The sequence below is a fragment of the Meriones unguiculatus genome, chromosome 16 (genome assembly GCF_030254825.1).
Source record: "Meriones unguiculatus strain TT.TT164.6M chromosome 16, Bangor_MerUng_6.1, whole genome shotgun sequence".
Lineage (NCBI taxonomy): Eukaryota > Metazoa > Chordata > Mammalia > Rodentia > Muridae > Meriones > Meriones unguiculatus.
Window position 1 is genome coordinate 11,301,609 of NC_083363.1, and position 19,623 is coordinate 11,321,231.

Sequence of the window (19,623 nt, forward strand, 5' to 3'; positions counted from 1 at the left end):
TCTTCTTTGGAGCTGCTGGCCCGGGTTCCCAATGACTGAGCAGGACTCTCATTAGAAGCAACTCCGCCCCCCTTCTGCGGGATCAATTATTAATGAAGCTCCTGAATCTTTGCCAGTGTAATCTCCCGACTGTTGTCTGCAGCCTTTACCAAGAGAAGAAGGGCAGAGTGCAGTGAGCCTGTTAGTGAGGGGATGGCCAGTGAGGTGCTCCAGCTTTCAGGCTTCAGAGGGCGAGAGCACCTATAGGTCAGGGGTGCCTCCCCTGGTAAGGGAAGACGCCCTAGCTCTGCTTTGCCTCCTGGGGTCAATCCCTTATTGTGTGTTCCAGAAGGCTAGGTGTAGGCAGGTTGAGTAAAAAGCCAGCCCTCAACAGCCTAGGAAGCTGTGTCCGTCTGGGGCACAGAATCGGGTAGCTGGTGGCTCTGGATGTCACTGATGGCCTGGACTACAGAGGCAAACAAGGGCCTGCACATGGCCAGGATAGAGACAATGTGATGGCCATACTTCCTGTCTGCCCATCAGCTTCTCTGAAGGAAAGGCCTACCATATGGGAAATGACACGTGAGGCCAGAGCAGATGGCGGAGGAGCCCCGGGAGCTCCCGGAGGAGCCTGTCTCAGAGCAGTAACCGAAGCCAGCCCAGAGCCCATCCAGATTCACTCCCTGACCACAAGGAGGGCTGCCTCTAAGCTGTGTGATTCTTGTGAAAACTCCCGGCGCCAAGAGTCATGCCCCCCGCCCCTGTCGCTGTGTTCTCTTCGTGGCTTCCTCTTCATCTAGAATTCCCTGTCAACATGCCGCTGTCTCACGGGGCCTAGGACTACTTGTGGACAGGGCTGTTTCCTGTTCCCAGTCAGCACTTTTGTGGGGTCACATCCCCCAGTAAGTGTTGTGTACATTCGGAGACTAATAACTGGAAGAATTCGGGAAGCAGGCTGTAGAGATGCCTGAATAATCAGTGACGCTCGGTGCCTGTAATCCCAGAACTTGGGAGGCAGAGAGAGGAGTTATTTTTAGTTTGAGGCTGGAGGGGGCAGGGGAAGAAGTTGTGTAACTATACGAATGTAACCAATCCTGTCTACCTCTGTGCTCAGCTTCATAGATGTTAGGTGACCACAGTTTTCCTGGCTTAAAACGTCCCCGGTTCCTCAAGAAAAGGATGCTCTGTAACCTCTAAGCTATAGTGTTGTGCCTGGATCCCTGTGTCCTCCCCCCTGCCCCCAAGCCACCAAGGCTTGTGACAGAGCCAGGATGGTAGAGGCAAGCAACCAGGACACAAATGGCTGAGCACAAAACTCCTGTTCTGGTCACTGTGGAGCCTGAGTCATCATGGCTGCACAACTAGGAAAGGACAGTCCAATACCATTCGGACACAGGGAACAGACTGTGCTGTAAGGCTTGGCGGGATACTCGGAGCAGGGGTGGGTGAGGGTCTTGGGTGAAAGTCTTGATTGGAGCAAAAGTGTGAGAGCCTGAAGGGTAAGGCTGCTGGGCTCTGGGGCCCGATTCTACTGCAATCAGACCTAAAGCTAAAATGGGGCAGAAAGGGAGCGGCTCAGGTGTGTCCTGGCTTTTTAGCCTATCTGTTAGATGGCAGACAGGTCAGAGGTATCTCCAGCAGAAGACACAATGGAAAGAGTGGGCAGGAAGCAGGGAGGGAGGCTGGGAAAAGGGAGAGCACACCTCTGAAGTAACTGAACATAATCACTCATTAGACCTTGGCTGTGGGGAGCTGGTCCTGCAGGTCCAGATCCAGGCTGCCTGGGCCCTCGACAGAATCAACTGATGATTGCCGAGTTACCCTAACTCCAATGGGCTAGTGTGTGTGTGTGTATGTTTGGGGGGTGTAACATGGAAATGATGGGTTTGCTATTTTTTTTTTTTTTTAACAAATCTTCAACTGCTGAGCCACCTCTCCAGCCCCTCTGGTTCACTTTTCAGGGGTGGGGGTGGAGCATGTGGTAGGCAGGCAGTCGATCGGAGTGACACCTCTAGCGCTGAGGTTTGAGGTTTGACTGTCTCCTCCAAAACATACTCAAAAGTTATACTGTCTGGAGGGGGGACCCAGTGGGAAGAGTTTGGGGCTCCTCAATACACTGTTACCACAAGACTGGGTTTGTTACAGAAGCATGTTTGGTCCCCGTCTTTACCTCTCTCTTCAGGGCAAGCTCTCTGCTCCATATGGCACGTTAGGGTGTGGCATAGGGCCCTTGCCAGGTATCAGTCCCCTTCTCTTGGATTTTGCAGCTACCAGAAGCATAAATCAATCTACTGCTTATAACTTACTCAGCCTGTGGGGTAGGGTTTGTCACACAGAATCAAGGCAAAAGTGTTGACTGGCAGGGAAACGTCTGACTCCCTCCACTTTCCTTGGTAAGCTTAGAAGCTATCCTCCCAGGCCAAGTATCGAACTTGGCGAGACCCGTTATTGCGAGTGAGGACGCACGCGGTCACGCTGTGGTGGGCGCCACAAGGAGTGTTCAGTAAAGGGTAGTTAATCTACAGCAACATGGGTGTCTGTAGATCAGTGCCCTCTAGCTCTGGAGTGCATGACAGAGGGACGCAGCATCGCCCCTCCCGGTCACCGCCCTGGGACCCGGAAAGATGAAGAGAGGCCATTGCCATCTACTTCCCCCCCCGTGGAGCATTATGCTATCCCCGCTAAGCCCAGGCTAGACAAGGGCCCGCCAAGACCCTCTGGGGAAACTCTAAAGGACCTTACTTAGCTGAAAGCCAACAACAGCAGGATACAGAACGGCTGCTCAGTAGACAAGGAAGTCAACTCAGCTGCAGCCTGTCCACGCTACGGGAACTGCGTGTTTTGTTCAAGTATGGGAAGGTTTGGCACGCACCCGCAGTGTGAGATCAGGACAGATCACTGGGCAGGTGGCCCATCAGGCAGTGTGCACAGTACAAGGGCACACTGGAGAAACCAACAGACAGAAGGTTTGTATACAGAGTGGGAACAGCATGGAAGGATTTTTTTTTTTTAAATCAACTGCTAACCATGTTTATGTCAAAGAGTACAACTGATTTCAGGGCAGAAGTATTTTTGTTTATATGCTCTACCACCTTGTTTAATACCAAACATTTAATTCCTTCAAAGAGACGTTTTTTAGATAGTTTTTAGAATAAAAGACCTTGAGCCCAGATAGGAGCTTTATGCCTCCTCCCAGCACTTGGGGGAGGCAGAAGCTGGGAGGCTGCTGCAAGCTCAAGGCCAGCCTGGTGTAAACAGAGACCCCCTGTTTCAGAGAGAGGGGGAGGGAGGACGGAGAGAGAGAGAGAGCACACTAAAATAAAGCTAAGGAATGTTGGTGCTGGACAGGAAAATTTGCCAGTGTTCTCGGGTGTTTGCCGAGTTAATGAACAGTCATGGAAATGTGTGGCATGCCAGGCACTTAGAAACGGGCACCGACCAACATGGCCGCCTGCAAATGCCTACCATCCTTGACAAGCAGGTGTTGCTGGGGGTTATGGGGGTCCATGCCTGTAATCCCAGCACTTGGGAGATGGAGGGCCAATAAAATCTAAGGTAAGCCTCAGCTACAGAGTTGGAAAACAGCATGGGCTATGTGAGACAGGCCTTGGGGGAAAAGCATCAGCCAGCAATGCTGTGTGTACCCACCCTCTATGGCAGGAGTAAGAAAGGGTTGCGTGGGCCTAGACAGGGAGCTGTAGGACTACAGAGTGGGTGAGGGGGTCAGGGCAGGCTCTGGACCCAAGTAGGGAGCAGTGTTCCTGCTGATGTGTAAGAGGGGGTTAGGGATGCTAGATTCTGGATGTCCTAAGTCCTCCAGAGATCCGTGGGCCAATGCCAAAGTCCAAGAGACACACGGGCCCACTGGAGAGACACATGGTAGGTCAGCAGGGAAGGGCCTGGGTGACAGCACAGGGCAGCCTCAGGCTCAGGGACATGGAATGAGTTGCCAGAGGGAAGCCGTGCAATTGTCATCTCTCGGCGTAGTCACGATTCATCATCTTACCCACTGACATGCAGGGCAGGAGCATGGGAAACCTCAGGGATGGAGGCAGGACTCTGCCAGAGGGGCCACCTCAACTGTGTCCATCGTGCTTAACAATGGGGATCAAGAGTCCCAAGATTCTGTGGTAGAAGGACGGTGGATAGCTAGGTCTGAGGCGGCAAGGCCTAGGACTCAAGGAAGAGATGGGATGGCAGGTCGGTTCTGCTCAGCTATTCTGACAAGTCAATGCTTGGGACATGGAGACGAGGGTTCAGAGGCCTCAGTGAGGATTGGCAGGAAAGGGGTCCAGGACTGACTCTGGGTACGACTGGGTAAGGGAAGTGGGCTAGCCCTGAAGTGTCCTGAGTTTGCAGTCTTGAAGCCTCCTGAGAACACAGCGACTGTCTGAAGACCCTGTAGGGAAGGCTCGCCCTGGTGACCCCAGCCAGCTGAGCAGTGCGGGGCTCCAGCAGTCAGTGGCTGCTGACCTGCTTGGGAGAAGTGGCCGCACTCTGGAGACACAGGCTTCTCCACTGTGGAGCTTGGACTCCATGTCACCCTCCGTGTATGCACGGGGTGGACAGCTCTGATGCTGGCCTCGGCTAACAGCAGCCCAGGCTAGGTGGCCTCTTGTTCTCCTGGGTCTTGGGTACCTCTATTCCTGCAAAGACAGGAAAAGATGGCATCAACCAGGTATCCTACAGCTGACAACAGGCAAGGACTATTCTACCCTGACAGCTGGAGCCCTGTACTTGGTCCCTGGGTCTGTCCTCTGAGGCCTAGATGACCTGGTGTGGGAAAGACCCAGGGGACACTTGAGGTTGTGGCATTCATGTAAGCTGGAGGCAAGACACGTCTGAGGAACAGAAGCCTAAGCTTGACCCCAAAGGAGGCCATGTGGAGAGCAGGGAGGCCGGGGAAGGTGCCTGAGTTGGCAGGTGGGGGCATGGAAGCTGCTGGCCTGAGATATGGCTAATAGCCCAAAGGTCCCAAGAGGACAGCAAAGGTGGTAAATTAGGATGGTGGGTGTGGGCTTCTGGTCCCTATCCTGCCCTCTGCCCTCCCCGGCCCTCTCTGTACGCACGGATTAGGTCTCCATCGCCATCTCCGACCTGGGACTGGGTCCTGGGCCTCTTCTCCAGGTCCTCAAGTACAGACCGCTCAAATGCTAGCGCGGCGACGCGGCTGAACAATGCCTTCACGTTCTCTCCTGGGGGCCGGAGAGACAGCTCAGATGCAGTACGGGCAAATGCCAGGTCAGCCCATCCCTAGGCTGGCCATGGCAATCTCAGAACACACCTCACAGTCACATTAGCAGCCTGCCCACAGGGGTGGGAGACGGTACGGTTCTGGTGGCAGCCTGGCTTCCCGGTGGGCTCTGGCCCCCATCCCTGCCCTGCGGCCCCCTGCCCCCCCCCCCCGCCCCAGTCAGTTGCTTCTGAACATTTGCATGACCTGGGCCAGGCAGGGCTCTCTAGCAGCTAGCCATGTGCCGTTGGCGCTTACAAGGCGTCTGTGTGCATGGCCCCGCAGGTCTCAGCACCCAGCGTAAACACTGCCCGCGTGCAGCCAGGAACCTGTGCAACTGTGCAGAACTCCTCCTCTCCCCTCCCACCCCCCCACGCTCTTTTGGTAATGAATGCACGTGGGGCGCACTACTCACCCGTCTTGGCGGACACAGACCAGTACTCTGCCTGCATCTCATTGGCCAGGTGCACAGCCTCTGCTTCTGCCTGCTTACACGCTGCCCCTGACTGGAAGAAACAGCCCTGGCTCACCTGGTATCTTGGCCTTCCTTGCAGGAGTCCCTGGGATGGCCACCTCTCTCGCTACCCTTGGTGGGGTATCCCAGGGCGGGCTGCTTGCCCAAAGCTGACACTTCGGTGCTCCCCAGGGAAATGAGTCAACCCCACCTCTTAGGGGAGGGGCACAGGAGCTGAGTGCCTGCTGCAATTTCACAGCCCATAGTCTTTGAAGTCCAGCATAAGGTGTGTCAGTGGCCTTCAGCACTCCTCAGCTATTTTCTGGAAAGCCAGTCGGGGCAGGGCCTCTAGCTTTACCCTGCTTACCAGGAGATCCTTCTTGGTTCCCACGAGGAAGATGAAGCAAGAGCCAGCCTCGTTCTCCCTCAGCGCATCCTCCAGCCATTGCCTGGAATGCACAGAGTGGGAACAAGAGGCCTAGACTTAGCCAGGAGGTACAGGGAAGGTACCCTGTCTACCCTGACCATGTTGGAGGCTGGTGCTGGACCTGGAAGGGCCTCAGTGGGCACAGGAGGAGCTGGAATATACAGGCACTGGTTTGGGATGAGTGAAAACTCCTACTGCAGGAACTAGGTATCCCTGCCATTTATCAGCTGAAAAAAACCACTCCTGTCTCCTGCACAGGAGATGCTGCTGTGAAAGGCCCAGGCAAACCCAGGGAAGAGGGGCTTTGGTCCATTAGGTGGATTATTTCTGGCAGATGGCGGCCCTCTCAAACTGATCACGCTGCCCACATCTCTGCCCAATATAGCGAGTGAAAAATTTCTTTCAGGGAGGATTAGCTATGAAATTATTAGGGACCCAACGTGAAAGTGACAGAGGGTCCCTCATCAACATAAAGCTTCCCATTATGGTGGCAGCGGGACATCAAAGCCAAGTGTGGCCCGCCAACTTGGCCTCTGAGCAGCAGGTGGGGATGTTTCTAGGGATAAGCGGGGAACTGGGTAGTAGGTGCCCATCATTCCGGGTCCAGCCCTGATGCTAGGGTTTGGGAGCCCTTCCAGGCAACTTCATCAGTCTGTGACATACAGGGGGGAAGAGTCTGGGTTTACTTGCCTGGTGTGCCCCAGTGTCTGCACGTCAGTGAGGTCGAAGGCTGTGATGATCACTGGACACAGGAAAACCCAAAAGCCAATCAGCAACAGGCATGCTCGGGGAAGGCTCTCCTGGGTATCTTCCCGCAACAACTACTGGGCTGCCTCCCTATGGAGACTAGGGAGGAGTCACCCCACCGTTATCCCTTGGACCTGCCTTCCTACAGCTGCCCCCCAGGCCCTCCAAACCTGTACCTAGCAGCCTAGCCTGGGAGAGGGAGGTGCACAGAGAAAGCCCTGAAGCACTGGACTCTGGCAAGAGAGCCTCTGCCACTTGTGGTCCAAAGGGCATGGTGAGGGCTGTAACTATGGAGACCCTGCCTCCCCGTCTGTACATTTGCAAGGATGATACCCATAGCTGTCATAGTTGGGGGTAGGGAGGATGGGAACACACTGGAAAAGCTGTTAATCTAGGGCCTGACCCAGGGTAGACTTTTAATTGAAGGATGGGGATCAGTAACAGCCCGTTAAAGGAAACGACTTCTGTGGGCAGAAAACTGTAAGGTATCTTCTGTGGTCAGCTCTTTCATCATAGTCTGCCCTGGATTCCCAAGGGGAAGGCCACAGCGGGACAGTCCAGGCACAGGTCTGCTCTCTGCTGCCCTACTGTGGGTAAGAGCAGGCTGGACACGGGCTCCTTGCACCTGGGCTGATGAGAGTCCTACAGGTGATCGAACAGTGAGTACAGTTCACACAAGTCTGCCGTGCACCTCACAGCGCTAGCTCCAGGGAGGCAGCAGGCCCTCGGGAAGAAAGGTTAGGAGAGGTGAAGGCTGGCAAAGGCCAGAGTGGACGTGGCTAATGCTGGACTTCCACCCATGGTGCAGGCATTCACAGCTTACTTCCTGTTCCCCTTCCTTTAGACTGGATCAAACTGCACCGATTCTCAGACCACCGCCAAGAAGACATAGCTGTGCCTATATTTTGAGCCTGCTCTGGGATCCTTCTGATGGTTTTTCTTACCTCCTACTAAGAGTCTCCTTCTGTCTCCTTCCTGGGGACTTCCCATTGCTATCTCTGTAGACTTGATCCTGCTCAACCCCCTACTGCCCCTGGCTATGTTGGCAGTGGGCACTGGGGCCCCAGTATGGGCCCTGCCAACGCTGCCAATGCTGCTGGGTCCACCGTCACTCCTCTCTGGCCTAGCTGCCTCTGGCTAAGACAGGAAAAGCCTCTCCTCATTGTCACCTGGAACATGACGTCATCTCTTTTTCTCTGGGACCCTTGAACAAGAATGTCCTTTTCTGAACTGGGAACTGGGAACTGATGCAGCCTGCATCCGATATTTCAGACTCCCTACGGGGGAGACTATCAAAGACAGCCAGGGCCTAGTCTTCTAGGGAGCTTCCTCCACCCTGAGCACTAGCTGCGGTGCTCTTCCAATGGCTCTGGGAGGACAGGGGAATAGCGTTTGTGCTGATGACACAGGTTAGAGCTCCAGCATCATGGGCTGCTCACCCTGAGCACCGCGGTAGTAGGCAGAGGCAATGCATTTGAACTTCTCCTGCCCGGCCGTGTCCCAGCTGTGGGGGGAAGAGGAGACAGGAAGGCAAGGGGGCAGGTTAAGCAGTCATTGTATCCTACGGCAATGCAACAGTGACGTCAGGGGAAGACCTCAGGGCCCACATGGACACACCAGCCACTCTTGAGCAGGAAGTGAGGGGGGGTCCCCAGTTCTCCCTGCCTCCGGTCCCGCGGTCCCTCCTAGGTTCTTCTCCCGGATCTCAGGGCCAGCCAAAAGGGGGGAAGGTGCAACAGGGCAAACTGCCTTGTCTAGTTGTGTAACATTATGGAGGACCGTATGTTTTATAGCAGCAGGTATGTGACTGGGGCATGGTTTCACCCTCAGCTCAGGAGCTCCCCAAGGGTAATGGGGCTAACAGGGATGCAGGACACAGCTCTCGGGGAACTGACCAGTGGGCTCTGGCTTTCTGAAACAATCTGTTGAGAAGGAACTAGAAGTGAGCCCCAGATCCATGGAAAAGGAATGAGATAACAGATTAATAATGTCTGCCATGGTTACAAGATGGAAGAGGGGAAGGTGGCATTCTGAGATCTTGTGTAGGCTTATATAGGTTGCCAATATGCAGGGATGGCCCTGCAACCCAGTCTACAATCCATTGCTCTTTAACGTCAACATATCAATGTTCCTTTTTTTTTCCTCAGTAAGGTAAAACAATAACCCACAAATGTGATGTGAATGATCTGAATTTGTTTTCAAGCAGTTCAGCATAATGAAAACTTCTGGGATATATTCCTTCATTAATTCATTCTTTTTTTTTTTTTTTTCATTTCTGAAGAAGCTTCTAGTGAGGAGTTGGGAGTCGGCAACTGAGAAGAACACAGTGACCGCTACATAAGGCAGCAGGGAGGAGGGAGGAGCCTCAGCAGAGGGCACAGGGGTCTGGGAGCTGGGTAGGCTTGTAAGATCTTCCAGGGAGTGGGGAGAATGAGGCCAAAGCACACATCACTTTCATCAAAGAGGAAGAAGGTCGACCCTGAGAAGTCCCTGCACTGATTTGAGGGAAAGCAAAAGGGGATTGAGGTGAGGCAGAAACCACTGGGCCACTGAGAGGCAAAGGTGGGGTTAGAGAAGACGGACTGACGGGGAAGAACAATGTGGACAGAGGAGATATGGGTGTCAGAGGAAAGCGACAGGAGGGTGGAAGCGTCAGGCTTGAGGACAGGGTGAGGGCAGAGCAGCCTCCAAGATAACCCTCCTCACCCTTCAGGGCTGGCACAAGGACAGGCATGCCCTAGTTTAGAGATGAGATTAGAAGCTCAGGAAAAACTTTCAGAGGCCAACCTTCTGCTCGTGAGCTCCCAGGAGGTCCAACTGGGAAGGAAGGGAACCTTAGGAAGGAGCTGTTGGGGAGAATGGGTGAGTGTGCCATCAGGCTATGAGGGCCATCCCAGACCTGATGACCAAGAGGAGGCAACTGTGGGGACAGAGAGACTCCAGGGACCCAAAAACCATGAAGCCTGGTTTCTTCCCACCTCCCAGCGCAAGGCTGAGGCCTTTCCCCCTGAGGAGACGATAGCAGAGACTTACATCTGGAGGCTGTAGGGGATCCCCGCAATCTCAAAGCGCTCAATTTCAAAGTCTACCCCAATCGTGGCCTTGTAATCACGGTCGAAAATGTTCTTGCACAACCTGGGGGAGGCGAGGGGATCCTTAGGGCCCCCTCCAGAAACGGGGAGAGATGCTGGGAACAGGGAAAGTCTGCAGAAAATATGATTCCCCCAATAGGGTAGTGATAAATGATGGTGGCTGGGTGGTAGCGCTTGCCTTTAATCCCAGCACGAGGGAGGCAGAGGCAGTCGGATCTCTGTGGGTCTGAGGTCAGCCTGGTCTACAGACAGAGTTTTAGGCCAAGCCAAGGCTAAGAAATGATACCCTGTCTCAAAACCAAACACAACACAAAACAAAATGCCAAAAAGCAACAAAGAAAGTGCTGGTGCAGAGGTATTGGTTATTCAGGCATTTTAATTAGCTTCCCGCCACCATAGCAACGTCTGAGATGCCGGTAACCCGTGGGGAGAAGGTCATCAGGGCTCACAGCTTTAGCTGTTCTTTTGTTCAAGTGTGTGCTGTCACCATGACATAGCAAAAGAACATCCCTCGTGGCCAGGAAGCTAAAGAAGGGAGTGAGTTGGGGCATGCTGTTTCCTCCGTGTGTGAACCCCGCAGTGACCTAGTGACAACCAGCAAGGCTCTACCTCTTAAAAAGTTCTGCCACCTTACAAAAGTGCCACGAGCCAGAGACCACAAGTCTCTGACACAGGGACCTGTGAGGAATGCTTATGGGAACCATAGCAACAGGGCAGCCAGTAAGAATGATGTGGGGGAGGGGAGTGGCACCAGCCCAGGAAGAACAGGAGAACACAAACAGTGAGAGGAACTGAGGGTCCATTCCCAGGGAGGACAGTGCAGGGGCCCTACCAGGAGCGTGTGATGGATGCCAAGTGTCGGGGATGCTCCATCATCTGTCAGTCACGGTAGTGTGTGTGTGTGTGTGTGTGTGTGTGTGTGTGTGTGTGTGTGTGTGCCTGTGGTGGCCAAAGGAGTCAGACCTTCTGGAGCTGGAGGTGGAGGCGGTTATGACCCATACAATGCGGGAGCTGGGTCTCAAATTCTAGGGTGTGGCAGAGCAGTACTGCTGAGCCATTTCTCTAACCCTCTTCTTGACTCCTGCCACTCCCTTCAAACTGTCTCCCAGGCTAAAAGCAGGGCCATGTCCCTAGGAGTCACATGTTACCTGAGACTTCCAGGCAAAGGTAGATAACTTGGTGATGGGAGGTGAGGCCAGCCTGAGAGCAGACGGGTGTGTCTGTGTGTTTGTGTGTGTGTGTGTGTGTCAGGACCTACCTGTGAATGAGGCTCGTCTTCCCCACATAGAGATCACCAACCACCACCACCTTGGAGAGCTTGAGCCTGGAGGAGACATATCCATATCACCCTGGAGAATGGTATCAGGAGTGTTTTCAGCATATCCAAGCCTCTCCTTCCTGTACCATCCGAGTGAATCACATGTCAACCCTAGATGCAGGAAGGCCTACCCGGATAAGCCACTCTGCAGTCTTGGGGTGCGGGAGAACTTCCGTTTGTCCTGGGAACTCTGCCACCCCAATGGCTATACCCTGGACCCCACTAGGCCAAAGTCACTGTCTGTCCTGAGAATAAGCAATAGGCATGAGGAGAGGCAGAGCCATAAACTGAGGGGCGGAGAAGAGAGTATGGGAAGGACTGTGAAAACCAACATCAGACGAATCAAAACTGGGGGCGGGGGCAGGGAGAGCTGCACCAAAGGTGTGGACAAGGACCCCACGGGCAGGGCATGGGCTGGGAGCCCTGCATCCTGGCCTCCACACACCCCAATGGAGTTGGCTGCAAAGCAGGTATGGCGGTGCCTGAAGGGATGAGGTGGGCTAAAGGGTACACTCCAGACGGTACCCGGGTCCGTGTACCTGGGCTGTTTTTGAGCGGCAGTTTGGCTCTGTGATTCCCGGGCTCCTTTAGACACTGCTCACCAGGAGCAACTACTCCCTTCCCTCTGTACGGATACACCTGAGCCTTGGTGGTAGCCTCTCTTTGACTGTTAAGACTTTTAAGAGCTTCTGGGCTGGGGAGATGGCCCAATGGGTAAAGGTGTTTGCTGCCAAGCCTGAGGACCTGACTTTAACCTCCAAGACCTATTTGGGGGAAGGGAAGGCCTTATTCTTGCAAGTTGCTTCCTGACATCTGCAGGCATGCCGTGGCATAGCCCCTCACACATAGACACACACACATACACACACCACACCACCACCAAATTAATACAATTAAAAGAAGCATTCTGCAGTTCTTCCCAAAAGACCTCGATGCTTAAACTGACCATCTTGGGAAACATTTAGCACACTTCCTCTGAGGGCATGTATGTTGGTTGATGATTGGGTCCATAGTTTATCTTTCCACACCAGCCAGAGCTGGGCTGTGGCTGTCCTGCTCCCAGGCAGCCTTCTCATTTGGAATAGACCAGCCCTGATTCCATTTCTGAGGGAAAGAAGTCCAGGTGCCACTAGGATTGCACAGTGGGGACTGTCAGTGTCTCAGTGTCCTTACCTCTGGTGGCATTGTGTAGGGTCAGGTAGGTAGTTTGCGTGAAGATCCGGGTAGGAAATACTAACCTCCAGAAGAAGCCCTCAAGCCACCAACCACAGTTCTGACCTGAGATCTGTTTCCCTTTGTGTAGCCCTAGGGACCTCTGAGATGGGTTCTCTTGTGATCTGACTCCATCTACACAACCTCTGTGAACTCAGAGGCTCTGGAGGAAAGGGGAGAACTGGCCTGTACGCATTTGTTAGAAGGAGGAAGGAGTACTGGAAAAATCCCCTCTGACAGTGAACAGTTGCTGCTGAGGCAGAAACTAAGGCGGAAACAGGGCAGACACAGCCAGACTCAGGTCTGGTGAAAAAAGACAGAAAACCCTATAGTTCTATGCCATGATTCTGGAGCTCTAGAGCACAGAAGAAGGGCACTAGGTAGTCTACCCAGGCCAGGCCAGGCCAGGGCAGGACAGCAGGGGTGGAGGATCTGACAAACAGAAACCTGAAGGGATGAGAGTTAGACACAGCAAATGGACCTGCGCTGAAATATCACTCTGCTGAAAAGGCACCTGTGTGGCATTCTGAGAAACACGGATATTGTTCATATAGCAAAGTTAGATTCAAAATCCTGATAATAGATTGCAGAGGTTCCGTCCCTGTATTTGATTTGCTCATGCTTTCATTCATGCGTGCAGTTGGGCTTACCCAGCAGTGCCCGTGTTCCTGTGCTGGCAGGCTGTGTCAACCTGGCTGTGGAAGTGCTCCTTGAGCTGCAGGCAGGCCTCAGGCGTGTAGCACTGCAGAAAGACAGACGGACATACAGACAAACAGGCGGACTGTCCTACGAAGTGGCGTCTTGATAGCACAAACTGGGCAACGGAGTGGTGACAGCCACTTCCCAGCCCTCCTCTCTCCCTCACTCGCGGCCTCATTAGCATTCCTCCTTCCTGGTAATGCCACAGGCTGTGGGGGAGGAGGCATGAGTCCTTTTCTCCCACAGGGAAACAGGATAAAGAGAACACCTTGCCTCAGGAGGCACCACAGAGACCCGTCCTGACCTGGTCAGTAAGTGCTCAGGCCTGGACTGGCCCCCGGGGCAGGACAGACATGGCTAGCTGTAGCCTGTGGTCCTGGCTGCTGTAGGGACTGTGAGGGAATCCCATCTTCTGTGAAAACAGGACAGTTCCCTGGGCAGACTCCCTAGGGCTGGAGGCAAGGGCAGCGGGGTCAAAACTTAGCTTTCCACTCCCAGCTGCGCAGCTGTCAAGCAGTTTTCCCCATCGCTCTGAGCCACAATGTCCTACTCTGTGAATAGTGTCTTTTGTCCCATGAGACGGGGCCTGTTTTTTTTTTTTTTTTTTTTTTTTTTTTTTTTTTTTTTTTTTTCCTGATTATTTCCTTTCTCTTAGGCTCATGAAACACCAGGCTGCACCACCCCTGGTTGCCATGGTCACACTCCATTGGGAAAGCAATGACCCAAGCTCACCATAAAAAACCCAGGGAATTCTCCAATATCTGGGGCACAAAGGCTTTCTCTGTCAGTGTTTGAAGAAGGAAGTTAAAGGGGAAGATAGAGTAGGGGAAGAAGCAATAGCTGCAGACGGGAACACCAAGAGCCTATAGGCTCCTCCTTCCTCTTTACCAGCTTTGGCACAGAATCCAAAAGACGCAAAAATTCTTTCTTCACACCTGTCCAAGCCACATGGAGGCAGCAATGGACTGGAGGGTCTTTTTGTTTTTTTTTCATACAATACATTCTGTCACGGCTTCCCCTTCCTCAATAGATGCTAGTTCCCTCCCATCTGGATCCATAACTTTTCCGTATGGATCAAACAGGAATCTAAGGAATAATAATAAAATAAAATAAATCAAAGACAAAGAAATCAGCCAGGTGGTGGTAGCACACACCTTTAATTCCAGCACTCTGGAGGCAGAAGGAGAGAGGTGGATATCTGAGTTCAAGGCCAGCCTGGTCTACAGAGTGAGTTCTAGGAGAAACTCTGTCTCAAAACCAAACCAAGCCAAGCCAAACTACCCAAACAAACCCCAAACAAATAAGAGTATGACAAAACAACCAAATAAGAAAGAGCCAAACAAAAAGCATATAGAATCAGAGACGCATATGTTCGCATACACAGAAATCCCATAAAACCCCAAACAGGAGGCCCTAACACATACACAAAACACTGTAAGCTAGAAGGAAAAAATAAATAAAAAAGCTCCGACAACAGTAGGAGACAAAGAACCTCCAAAGATGACACCCAATTAGTTTTCTGTTGGCCATCTACTGCTAAGCATTAGGCCTACTTTTAAGAGTGGTTTGTTTCAACCAAGTAATCCAATTGAAAAATGGGGTACAGAGCTAAACAGAGAATTTTCAATAGAGGAATATCGAATGACAGAGAAACACTTAAAGAAATGTTCAACATCCTTAGTCATCAGGGAAATGCAAAACAACAACCCTGAGATTTCACGTTATAACCATCAGAATGGCCAAGATCAAAAACTCAAGTAACAACACATGCTGGAGAGGTTGTGGAGAATGGGGAACCCTCCTCCACTGCTGATGGGAATGTAAACTTGTACAACCACTCTGGAAATCAATATGGCGCTTTCTCAGACAACTAGGAATAGTGCTTCCTCAAGATCCAGCCATACCACTCCTAGGCATATACCCAAAAGAGGCTCAAGTACACAACAAGGACATTTGCTCAACCATGTTTGTAGCAGCTTTATTTGTAATAGCCAGAAGCTGGAAGCAACCCAGATGTCCCTCAACTGAGGAATGGATATAGAAATTGTGGTATGTCTATACAATGGAATACCACTCAGCAATTAAAAACAAGGAAATCATGAAATTTGCAGGCAAATGGCAGGAACTTTTCTAAAAATGATCATCCTGAGTGAGGTAACCCAGAATCAAAAAGACATACATGGGTTTATACTCATAAGTGGATATTAGCCATATAACATAGGATAAACATACTAAAACCTATAGTCCTAAAGAAGCTAAACAAGGAAGACCATAGGGAAGATGCCAATCCTCATTTAGAAGGTCAAATGTGATAGACATTGGAAGCAGAAGACAGGAGCCTACCACAGACGGCCTCTGAAAGACTCTACTGATCAAGGTATTGAAGCAGAAGCTGAAACTCATAGCCAAACTTTGGGCAAAGTGCAGGGAATCTTATGAAAGCGGGGAGAGACAGAAAGACCTGGAGGGGACAGGAGCTCCAAAAGGAGACCAACAGAGTCAAGAAAACTGAGCCCTGGGGGGCCCTGCAGAGACTGATACCCCAACCAAAGACTCAGTCTCCAAGTGGGTTCCCTAGAAAGGGGAGCAGGGGCTTTCTCTGGCATGAACTCAGTGACAGGCTCTTTGATCACCTCCCCCTGTGGGGAGCAACCTTACCAGGCAAGACAATGCAGCCAGTCCTGATGAGACCTGATAGCTAGGGTCTGAGGGAAGGGAAGGAGGACCTCCCTATCAGTGGACTAGGGGAGAGGCAAAGGGGGAGAAGAGGGAGGGAGGGTGGGATTGGGAGGAGACAAGGGAGGGGGTCACAGCCAGTATACAAATTGAATAAATTGTAATAAATGAAAATAGTAATTTTTTACCAGGCCTCGGAGGAAGACAATGCAGCCAGTCCTGATGAGACCTGATAGCTAGGGTCTGAGGGAAGGGGAGGAGGACCTCCCTATCAGTGGACCAGGGGAGGGGCATAGGGGGAGAAGAGGGAGGGAGGGAGGGAGGGATTGGGAGGAGATGATGGAGGGGGTCACAGCCAGTATACAAATTGAATAAATTGTAATAAATGAAAATAATATTTTTTTTTAAAGTGGTTTGTTTCTCCAGTGAGGCGCCCTTGGAGAAAACTAATTTTCGCTTGGTAGTGGCTAAAGAATAGACAATAGGATCTTAACGTTACCTTTCATTACATAGTACCTTTCGTTACATATTTTCCACGTGTACTAAGAGACATTTCTTTACTCCTCCCCTTTTTTGGTGATACCAGAAATTTAACCAAGTGCTCCAGCATACAGCTACGCTGTAGTCTTCCTCCTTCCTTACATAGCCGACAGAGTGTGGTACACACACGTGATGGCAAAAATGCTCCATTCTTTGCGCTTTACATAGCAATTTGCTTTGGCTTTCCTTAGCCTTGGGAAGAGCTGCCTCCTCCCTCTAACCCTCCAGTCTGTACTGAGGACCAGTGTCACTACCAGCCTCCCTGGAGATGCTGGTATTGGATCTGACTTTCTGCTCATGCTAACTGCTACAGTGGCCTTTCACACCCTCTCCAATCGAAGTGGGATGGCTACCTAACTGGGCAAAGCCGTCTGTAATACGGGCAAATACTGTCCCACTGTCCCCCCAATAAAGGTTATCTGGCACTTCCCACTGCAGTTAATATTAGACTATGGTACAGATTTGGAGGTGTCAGCAAAAAATGAAGACAGAATGCCAATGGAGAAAGCGTGGATTTGGGAATGAGAAATTAGAACACCATTAAAAAAAAAAAAAGATGGCTTTTGTTACATAGTCCAGGCTGAGGCCAAATTCACAATCCTCCTGTCTCTGATTCCCAAGTGCTGGGACTACAGGTGTGTGGCCTTACACCTGTGCATTCTCTTACATTTGTGTCATCTGCCCATTCCCCCAACGCCCCTCGTCACAGTGCTAGGAATAAAATTCACGGTTTTGCACCTACCAGGCAAATGTTTTTCCACCACGTTACATTCCCACTCTCTGGAGAGCTGATAATAATAACAGCAAGGAATGTCATGACCTTGGGGAGCTTACACTTATCATGAGCTGGCGCCCAGAGGCGCCATCAGCTTCCAGAGCTTGGGTGACTCGCCTATGGTCCCAGCTATGGTCCCAACCATGACGGCATCAAGGCTCCCACCGAGGACTACGTGGCTTATAACCTCTGCCGTCCCTACTGGCCTGCTTTAGAGGAACTCAACACCCAGTCTTTTGTCCTCTCAGAAATAGGACCAGCCTCTGGGATTCCCTTGTTTGACTTCCGGGGTGACGGCATGTTAGCGAAGCTGGATGGCTGAAATGTCACATCAGCAATAAAGACAGAAAGGGCTGGGAACAGGGGCATGTTCCTGCTATCTCAGCACTCGAGGGGAAACAGCAGGGAGACTGCAGCTTTACGGCTAGCCTGGGATACACAGTGAATTCCAGGTTTGTCTGGCATGGTAAAGACCTTCTGCCAAAGCAATCCAGACCCAAACAAACAAACTCAAAACAAAACTCAAAAGTGTTCTAATGACGGTACCTTCGGGAAGCTGGTGATGATGCGGTCCTGGCTCACTGGGGGCCCCAAAGGGGTCCAAGAGGACCTCATTCTTCCAGTGTCCTGTAGACTCAATCGGGGGAAAAGAGCATTACACAAAATATAGAAGAGGTTACTGTCTGCCCAGCAGATCAAACCAGAACAGCGCATGCTGGGTGCCATGTGACCAAACAGAGTTCTGAATGGGCTAGTTTCCCAACAAAGCACGAGGTCAGGGGCCCAGTCAACCTGAGCCAGCACGAATTATCCTATAAGCTTTGAGAACAATCAATTTGCTTTTTATACTATGTCTACCTTCCTTTCTCTCTGTCTATAAAAGCAAACTCCTAACCAGCTGTAGTGGTGACAGGGGCCTATATACTTAGCACTCGGGAAGCAGAGGCAGGAGGATGGTGAGTCCCAGATTCCTTGGGCAACAGAGAGAACCGGTCTTAAAAAGACCCAAACCAAACCAACAACAACAGGGCAACAGCTGGGCAGAACGGTACTCGCCTGTAATCCCAGCACTCGGGGAGGCAGAGGCAGGCGGATCTCTGTGAGTTCCAGGCCAGACTGGTCTACAAAGCGAGTCCAGAACAGCCCAGGCTACACAGAGAAACCCTGTCTACAAACAAACAAACAAACAAACAAACAAAAATAAAAAAACAGAACACTCACTTTATTTTACAGGGCTAAGTGTTGTCTGGTTCTAGGTTCACAAAGTCAGTTACGACTAGAATTGTTATATTTGAACAAGCAAGAACTATTTTAACAAGAATTAGGAATCCCATACAAATTCTCAAAAGTGCACCTGTCATTACTTTTCATCACTTTAAAAACACACCTGGGCCTCCATCCTTATCAGCAATATTAGGCAGGGGCCATTCAATGGGCAGCACAGTGGCGGGGGAGCAACTCAGACTCCTGGGAAGAGGGGTTCCCTCTTTGCATACCTGGCATGAGGCAGGTATGCAAAAAACAAAATAACAAAAACAAACCAACCAACCTGGGTGTGGATCACAGCCCAGATAATGGAGCTAGAGGAGGGAGGGGTCCCTTGCTCCCAGTCTTTAAGATGCAGAGTCTGAGTGGTATGGCGACTTTAGGTTCCAGCCCCTTTTCCTGAGAGTCCTCGCATTGCCCAGTCTGACCCCCAAGCCTACTGTCCTCATCTGACCCGGCTTCCGCGGGGGGCCTGGCCTAGGGTGGACGCTCAGTGAGGAGGACCAAGGCCTGCAGGCCACACTGCAGGTTTGGCGGTAGGAGGAGGGCAGGGGACACGACAGCCTCAGGACCACAACCTCCGGGATGCGCCCTCAGCTGGGGAGGGTGAGTGGACTCACCAAAGCTGCAAAGGCCGGTTCCGACGTGCGGGGCCCCAGCGAATCACCGCAGCAACGTGGGCATCGCGGGACTGGCTCCGGGCTCTCGAATCCCGACGTCGGGGGCGTGGTCTGGACCCTCCTCCAGCCCGTGGAAACGGAAGACACGGGGCCCCCGCGCGCGCGAGTCATCACCATGGCAACAAGAGCCTCTCGGGGCGCGGAGAACCGTGCCGCCTGCTCAGAGGCTTCCGGGCTCCTCTGGAGTGCCCAGGGTCACTATGACAACCGGGGCGTTGATGAGCAGGCAGGGCTGGTGGGCGGAGTCTGGGCGGGGGGGGGTGAGAGTGGAGGGGTTGGCTCAAGGTTCGTGCGCTGTGGCCACCTTCGTGGGCCGGGTCGGGAGTCCCGGGAAAAAGGGTGTTGGTATTGGATTGAAGCCAGGCATCATCACACCCCCCTCCAAGTCCCTCGGGCGCAAGAGGAGGACACGCCTCATGTCTACCATCTGCCTTACTGCATCAGTTTGAATTTAATGCTATTTGGAAATCATGTGCCTGGCTTCCGGAGCGCATGCTGAAAAATTAATTCCCTCGATTAACGGAT

At 52.1% G+C, this 19,623-nt stretch overlaps 2 protein-coding genes across 4 annotated transcripts in view; one reads left to right on the forward strand and one right to left on the reverse strand.

Moving 5' to 3' along the window:
* Rsph14 (radial spoke head 14 homolog) overlaps nt 1–19,623 on the forward strand; it is a 98,722-nt gene that overhangs the window by 4,125 nt on the left and 74,974 nt on the right. The window lies entirely within an intron of this gene.
* On the reverse strand, nt 3,047–19,289 carry Rab36 (RAB36, member RAS oncogene family). Of its 3 annotated transcripts, none has more exons than XM_021646075.2 (11): nt 19,039–19,287; nt 17,699–17,779; nt 13,113–13,204; nt 11,191–11,256; nt 9,874–9,975; nt 8,280–8,344; nt 6,784–6,835; nt 6,034–6,115; nt 5,628–5,718; nt 5,049–5,174; nt 3,047–4,625 (listed from the first exon to the last, which is right to left on the reverse strand). In XM_021646075.2, exons 1-11 carry the CDS (start codon nt 19,213–19,215, stop codon nt 4,567–4,569), a joined length of 993 nt encoding a protein of 330 aa, XP_021501750.1. In that variant the 5' UTR covers nt 19,216–19,287; the 3' UTR covers nt 3,047–4,566. The 3 variants fall into 3 exon arrangements, with proteins under 3 accessions (XP_021501750.1, XP_021501752.1, XP_060225349.1); XM_021646077.2 differs by having other exon boundaries at nt 17,699–17,786; nt 19,039–19,205; XM_060369366.1 differs by lacking the exon at nt 9,874–9,975 and having other exon boundaries at nt 19,039–19,289.

Coding starts and splice junctions, on each gene's coding strand:
- Rab36 (XM_021646075.2), bottom strand. CDS start 19,215: ATGGTGATGACTCGCGCGCGCGGGGGCCCCGTGTCTTCCGTTTCCACG. Junction 13,205..17,698: donor TCATCACCAGCTTCCCGAAG/GTACCGTCATTA, acceptor GTCTTTCTGCAG/TGCTACACGCCTGAGGCCTG. Junction 8,345..9,873: donor ATCCCCTACAGCCTCCAGAT/GTAAGTCTCTGC, acceptor TTCCCCCCACAG/CTGGGACACGGCCGGGCAGG.